The sequence below is a fragment of the Agrilus planipennis genome, unplaced genomic scaffold, assembly GCF_000699045.2.
Source record: "Agrilus planipennis isolate EAB-ADULT unplaced genomic scaffold, Apla_2.0 scaffold168, whole genome shotgun sequence".
NCBI lineage: Eukaryota > Metazoa > Arthropoda > Insecta > Coleoptera > Buprestidae > Agrilus > Agrilus planipennis.
In genome coordinates, this window is record NW_020442443.1 from 536,115 (window position 1) to 544,402 (window position 8,288).

An 8,288-nucleotide genomic window follows, 5' to 3' on the forward strand; every position below is an offset into this window, starting at 1 on the left:
ATTGTTGTCGTTAAATAGAGTGAGCGTGACGCTATATAGAGTGTAATATTGTATAGAAAACAATGTAAACCAACCAAAGTCAAGCAATTTCGACGTTTTAAGGAGTTTGTCGTTAAATCGAGTGACGTTATAAAGAGTTTAGACTGTACTTTTGTTCTTAATACATGACGTTGCAGATATGCTATAACCAAAAATTAACCTTCAGGGGCTGTTGAAACGTGTACTTTTATTTTTATTTTTTATTATGTATATTGTAAGGTCAAATATACTCAAATTACTTCTTTTACACGAATAAAAAATTATGCACTGTAAGGTTAACTTAGATGCGTAACAGCGCTAAATAAGTAACCCTAACTCATGGCTGTTAAATATTTGAAAATTTCTTTACTAAACCATTATCTAGGAATTACTGAACTCTAGCCTTGTTACGTAAATCCTACAAATGGCTCAGTAAACACCATCTCTAGTACAATGCTACGTTTAGTGAAATTCAAACAGTCCTACAGTCCTTACCGCGCCTTTTATAGGATTTAATAAAACACTGTGTCAAGGCAGCAGGTAGAGTTCGTCTGTATTACACGGAAACCGTCCGCGACGTGCTGATGAGATCCAACAAGCTAATTTCGACAGAATCCTAACCGCCATGATTTTCTTTGTTCTAACCTTGTTGTAAAACCACTTCCAACAATCGAACAGTACTTACATTGATATGTCCGTTTTGTTTAAATAACAGTGCAAGCGGTCATAAATTATTTCAACATTTTGTTTTACGTCCATAGTTATATTTTTCTGATTTATTTAGGTATCGTTCCAATAAAATGGAAGAGTATCCTTGTACATCATTCTACCGTTTATTCGAAGGTATTAATTTCCCCAACGTCTCACTTGAGAATTAAATTTGGAATATTTAAATTTACCTAAATTATAAATGTATGTATTCCAGGAAGGTTTACATAAAATTCAATTAAAGAGCGCTTTGAATCTTCCGAAGGGGATGATCATATTTAGAATAATATATATATAAGAGACTTCAGAAAATAAGCTAATTATTATGCAGCACTTCCGAAACAAATGGTGACGATGAACTTATGAAATATGCATTTGTAGGCTTAAGACTTTTCATAGAAAACATAATGGAATTGTGCTTTATCATGAAATTACTTTATATCTGGTTCGCATCAAAATAACATCACACCTATAACAAAATTAAAAGTAGATAGACGCTTATGTATTTCCAAATCCAACTTCATCTATTTTTCCATTTTTACTACGAGCGAAGTTTCAAATCGCTCCTTTTTACGAAGGAGTTATGCTCGCGAACGGTTAATTCAGAAATTCGAAAAAGGTTGTTAAAGGTGTATGTTTGAAACACGGTGCTCTACGGGTGTGAAACTTAGACAGTGGGTGCGGCGGATAAGAAAAGGTAGAAGCTTTCGAAATATGATGTTACAGACGAATGATGAGGATACCGTGAATAGAGAAGGTTAGAAATGAAGAGCTATTAGAAAGAGTAAGAGAACAGAGGACTCTATGGAAGTCAATAAGAAATACGCGAGATAGGTAAGTAGAACAACTTCTCAGGCATCAAAGTCAGAGACATATTAGAGGCAGAAACAGGAGTTATTAGGGGTGAAGATATACCTAGATTAGATTACTGTTCGCAAATAGTTAAGGATATGTCGTAGTTTTAGGGAAATGCATAGATTAGCTCAGGATAGGAAAGAGTGGATGTGCGTGTCCAAGTACTGTTGACCTTATGATGATGCTGATGATTGCTTGCTAGCCGGAAAGTCATATTTTGTACGATTATAATTTAATACTTTTTTAACCGTGAATTTTGGACAATTTAATTTCTCGATGTCCGAGAATCCCTAATCTCACATCTCCTGATTATTTTTCATGGGGATACCTTAAACAAACCACGATCTCTACTGCAATTGAAGCACAATATCCACACCGAAGTGGCTGCCGTTTCCAGAGAGATGTGTAGACGCGTGGCGGCTAATTTCCGTTTTCGGTTGTAGAAGTGTTAGCAGCGCGACGGTCAACATTTGAACAACATCATCATTGGCACTTAATTTTCCACAGCTTTGTCTAAAAATTAACAAAAAAGATTTTTTTTCTTATTTGTAGTATTTTTGTTAATTTTACAAGCACTCCCCCCCTTAATGGACACTCTGTACTGTAACCTACAATCTAAAGAAGTTTCACAAGTATACACGCTCGCCTTTTTTTTGATATATTTCTTTATATGCTCACGTAGCATATTTCTGTTGATGCAGCTGCTAAAAGGACACGTTCAGTATGAATTACATATGTGTATATATTTCATTTCATTTTTCCCATCAGAACGGCCAAATATTTTACTTTGATTGTTTCTTACGGTGTCCGTCACGTACGCCAGAAATTTCTACTTTCACATTTTTGAAAGACAGAAGAGTCGATATTATTCGGTTGTTTGTTATATAGAATATGATTTACTTGCTGCTTTTTACTTATCGTTCAAATACCTCAAGTATTTACAGAAAGCAATAGAAAAAGTACCTATTTACGCTAATCAGCAGTTATAATAACGTAAAATTGTAATTGAAAAATAATACTTCCTCTTCAAGTAAAATGCTTATAACTTGCTTTAAAGAATTTGTCTTATTCCATTATGAAAAATTGTGTTTCTTGAATATAAAGGAAACAGTTATAAAAAGGTATGTTTTCAGCAAAAACTGTTTGTGTGTTACCGTTAAATCCAGAAAAATGTTGTGTTTCTCTAGTTGAAATTGACATTTTCTCAATTTATCAATTATAGTTGGAAAACTTTACGTCCGCGTTCAAGAATCAATGACACAGATATGTATTTACCTAGTACATCAGTGTGTGTACTGAAAACGAAATACAACAATTCGAAAAATTGTAGGTACGTGTATTGTCTTCGCTTACATCGTTTGCAATAACAATAAAATGTTAAAGACTTTGCATAGAACCATACATATGCTTTGTCGGTGAAAGCTTTACATTCATCATCAGAAAGTCGTCAGTCCTAAGACTGGCAAGACACGCACCTCCACTCTCTTAGCTAATCTTCGCATTTCCCCAAAACCAGAACATCCCACATCCTTAACTGTTTGCGATATTAATCTAATCTAAGGTCTACATTTAATCCCCTTAACTCTCGTATCTACCTACCTAGTCTCTGACTAGGCCTTCATACCTGAGGTGTCCTACCAACCTATCTCGCCTATATCTTATTGACTTATATAGAGTCCTCTGTTCTCCTATTCTTTCTAAAACCTCTTAATTTTTAACCTTCTTTATTCACGGTTTCCTCATCATTCGCCTATTGCACCACATTTCGAACGCTTCTAACTTTTTCTTTTTCCGCTGCGCCCACCGTTCATGTTTCGCACCCGTACAGTGCCGCGCTCTAAACATACACCTTTAACAGTATTTTTCGAATTTCTAAATTAACCGTTCGCGAGCATAACAATGACTTCTTTTTATTGAAGGCGACTCGACCCTGCTTTATATCCCTACTACTCCTTCCGTCCTGACTTATCTGATTTCCTAGATACCTAAATCAACCACTTCCTCTAATTTTTCGTCTCCTATATTTATATTCGCTCTTTTCCTACTTTTTCTTCCGTTGCATACCAGTATTTTTGTTTCACGTTTATTTACTTTATACAGTACTGTCTTGTCAGTACCGTTTCCATTTTATTTAAAGCTATCTCAAACTCCTCCTTTTTATATGTGTTATATCGAGTGCAAATCTAAGCATACTAATCTTTTGCCCCTGTATATCTATCCCTACAGTTGTACTAGATCAAAAAGTAGCTTCACATTAACTCCTAAACACTTCTAAAATACAATATTTTGTAACCATTCATAGTGTGATATTAGATGAACAATCTTAATTTTTACGGTAATGCTCTTGTGATCGTTGCATAGCAAACGTCTGTGCTGTGAGCATTACTTATACTTCGTTTACTTTCTCTACTGATGTGACTTTTCGTATAACCTGCACAAAATAGACAAAACCGGCATTAGGTCAGAAAAGAAAGGAGACAACTCTCGGCCAAATTCTTAACCGGCGAGGAGCGTATAATGCGTATAGTACTGCACGGAAAAATTGTCCATCTTATCGACTTAAATTGCATTGCTCGAATGTGTTATTATTGGTACCAATTACTACAGCAAATATTAATGAGATATTTATTTACATTTGAAGACATATTAAACTCACTGGACGTTTAACGCTTGTTTTCGGCTCGCACTACTATGATGATTGAACAAAACTTTTGGCAGGTACTGTGTGAAAAGGTATCTTTAATGAACAAGGTTTGAGAATATAATGAGCTCCTTTAACCCTATTTACGATTTTGGAAGCGCGCATCCAAGATATTGGAAGGGGCAAATCCCTAGAGAAAGTAAACGAAGTATACCTTAAGATAGTTTTTAGATAAATTTCTTGAATAAAAGCTACCTTCTCATGGGGAATACCAGCAAGCGACATAGTCTAGTGATTTAGATCATTGCTTAGCCGGTTCGATTCCGGGTCCGTCTGCCTTCGCCCACGCTTTTATGTGGTTTCTTTGTATCACTCAAACAAATGTTGGGACAATAATATTCCACAGATAATCTTTCTTTCTGTTCTATATTCATTTCGTCCGTCTCATCATTCTGACTCACCCATTCCAACGATTCTTGAAAGAAGGCAGAAGAGGGCCTTCCGCCCCACCTTGTGGCATAGTACGGAGGGACTGCCGGCCCACCAGCATTAGTGGCTGGTCGGAATGAAACACCCAAAAGTTTTTCTTTTAGGGGAATACCCATATTTGGAACTTGTCAGTAACTGTGAGCTACTTATGATATTGGAACAATATCTCGTTTTATTAATTAATTTAATAATTTTATTAGGTAAATGAAATGACCATAAACAATTGTTTAAAAAATGTATGAAAATAAACCTTTTTCATAAATGTCTTATTACTAACCTAATGTTTCCTCTATTAGTGCTGTACTTGATGTGATTGCAAAGAGCTTCAAACATTCCACTTGTTGTAGTTACATAGCGGCAGTCAAAAACCTGCAACAAACAGAAATCAAATAAGTTACCCATATAATTGGTACATTACCATAAAATGCCTTGAACAGAAAAACAGTATAAGTTCAAAGTCAGTAATTTATTTATCTGTCAGTGAAGGAAATTGCTAGGGCACCTTCTTGTCCAACTGAATCGGCGATCCAGTTTATATACTACATGTGGTTAGAGAACCTAACATGAGGAGATTGCAATACATATATTTCAAATGCATGGAATATTGGTAGGCTGATGACGATTATGACGCATACGACATCTAGAACTTATTAACATTCCTACAGTTCTCCACCGATACAAAGGACGTGTGGTGACAGTTCGAGAACGAGATTCATTATTGCCTGTACTGCTTATTGAATATGTTGTTAGTCTGACTGACAAACAATATCAATATGCATACCTACATGTAATAACATTCTTTCAGTTTAATTATTTAATCGCTGTTTTTTTATTGTCCGAGCAGAAATAAAAGAAATTAAATAATAATTGAATAAAAAAAGTGAATATACATTATACTATAATGTATGAGAGACCGGTCACTAACAGCTGACCGTAATACAAAATATGCGCATGCGCGCCTTTCTACGCTCACAGCCTATCGCTTTGCGAGACAAAACGTTGCAAAACGTGTCGTTTCAAGGTCTTGAGATTTTACTCTCACCGAGTTCACAGAAGTTTCACTTCAAAAATAACTTAATAGATTACAAATAGTTAAAGATACTTGATGTTTTAATTTTATAGGAAACGAAGATTAGCTCAGAATACTGTAATCGCCTATACCCGGGTGTTACAAAATTTCTAAGAAGTTGCCAATCATTTATCATCAATTCGTATAGATACGTATTCGTTCTAGTTTTTGTTTCTTCAATAAACCATTTTTGTTTGTCTAGATTTGTATTACGCAATTGGATTCTTAAATATTGGTTTGAATCTATACAAACTCAGAAGAATATTTTATAATTTTAAAATAATTGTTTCTCTACCTATGTGTAAGACATAGACAATCCTCGTCTAAAATCGTGCATTTTGCGTCATCTTTATTACTACAACTAGCTGTCAGTGGTCATCTGGTTTGTATCCTATCAGGTTACAGAAGAGAGAAGGGAATTCTTCTCGCGTGGGAGTTCTGTCGGTAGAAATTTTCCGGGTTGTAAAGCGAAAGGGACAGGTCGCCGAGAGTGCAGATCTTTCTCTGTTGAGCTTACGAAAAGGATAGGTTGTTCGCAGCTTAGGTAAAAGAACCGAGAAAGAATGCATGTGTCTAACTCAATAAATATATTGTAGCGAGCACGAGCGTGTTTGTGTGCGATCGGGCATACGTGTGTGTGAGCGGCTTATTGATTCGCCGACTAGCCGCGGGAGCCTTTCTTCATGTGCGCCGTATCTGTAAACGTATGTGTCGTACCTGAGTTCCGGGAAAGCAATTAAACAGTTCAAAGAAAACGAAACTTTTCCGGACGGCTCGAGAAAGTTCCCGAAAGGAAGCAAGGGAGTATTTAAATGAAGAGACGATCGCCGAAGTGGAATAGAAATAAATTGACCGTTGCAGAAGTGAATCTAGAAATAAATTGACAGCGCAGTGAAAAGTGATTTAGTAACAGTAGTGTAAATAAATAGAGTAATTTATTACCTATGTTAGTAATAATTTAATNCTGTTGCTATTCTCTGAAATGTAAATATTGAACATCATTTTCATAATAATCAGCTACTAATTAAAATATTTTTCATGCTGAAAGAAAAAATTTTTATGTGCACCCCTACTCATAATTACTCTGGCCGACGCATGGCCAACGACTGCTGACAATTTCATCTGCAGCCTTCCCTGCGTATTTCGATCATGCATCTCCTACGGTCACAGTTAGAACTGAGTATTCTACTGCGACACCAAATCCCACTGATGTGGGCTTCTTTGGGTCTGTATTCTTTGGTGAAAGGAAGGATAGAAACAGTAAGCAGTCTCTCCACACTCGATACAACTCGTTTCGAACTGTTAGAAAGGTTGAGGAAAGCTGCTCGAATAGATAGAATGCACACTAGATGTGAGTAGTTTGAACGAGATAGAAAAAGGATTGATTTTATAATTTGGTCCCGGCACATCCAGGTTAAATTAGGGACATCTCTAACCGTTTGATATGAGTTGTAAATTGACTACTTTCAATCTAACCAGAAATTGACTGAATATTACAAAAGTAACAGTCATTATGTAACGTTTATTACAATGAACTGTGTCAACCGTATGACGCTGAATTTTCGAAAGCAGAAAGGGCCTAACGATCATCACCATTTTGCATATTGAAGTGACCAGGTCAGACATTTTATGTTGTGTTAACTTTTCATTTTTTATTTTATTCATTTATACTTTAATTTATGTATACATGTTATCTTTTTATGTTGAATAAAATATAACGATTTTTCGTTACTGTGATTAGAATTTTTATACCCAAAGTGAATCATGTAACTGGCTGTACGTTGATGCATGTATATGTGAACGCAAGTTACATCTGAACGGGTAGGAACGTGTACTGAGGTAAGGAATTGTGACCTGTCGGATACGGTTGGACTCGGGTTCATCGATTGAGAAGAGTATTGTGAGAAGGCGACGAGAAGTCGTATTAATAGGAAAGGTGGGGACAGTAACTAGTCAATCCCGTCTATACATCACATTCAATCAATAATTCACCGAGTGGCATGGCCGAGAGGTTTAGACCATTGCTTAGCATTCTAGAGGACGCCGGTCCGATTCCGGATTCGCCTGCCTTGTTCCAAGGTTTTCTGTGGTTTTCTTGGATCACTTAGGCAAATGCTGGGGCAGTAATATTCCACAGATAATCTTTCATTCTCTCCTGTCGTCATTTCATCCGTATCGTCTTTCTCACCGGAATCACCACCCACCCATTCCCACGATTCCTGAAAGGAGGCTGAAGAGGGCCTTCCACCCTAACTTTCGGGATAATCCGGAGGGACCAGCAGTACTGGCTGGTGTGAATGAAACACCCAAAACTTTTTAGTTTTTTTTCAACATTTCATAAATTGGATTTTGCATAAGTAACAACCATCGTTTAACGTTTATTACAATTAACCGTACCATCGACTATACCACGAATTTTCGGAACCAAAACGGCCCCAACGATTATTACCATCTGGTGCACTGAAGCCATCAAGGTCATATATGTTATGTTGTATTAACATTTTTTTT

The 8,288-nt window shown here is 36.3% G+C and overlaps 1 protein-coding gene across 1 annotated transcript in view; it reads right to left on the reverse strand.

The window, feature by feature from the left end:
* The window catches only part of LOC108740077 (nitric oxide synthase, salivary gland), a 182,566-nt gene that overhangs the window by 47,229 nt on the left and 127,049 nt on the right, over window positions 1-8,288 (reverse strand). Inside the window, exon 4 of the mRNA XM_025980368.1 lies at window positions 4,989-5,080. Coding sequence (XP_025836153.1) covers window positions 4,989-5,080 — 92 coding nt within the window. The remainder of the gene's footprint in view (window positions 1-4,988; window positions 5,081-8,288) is intronic.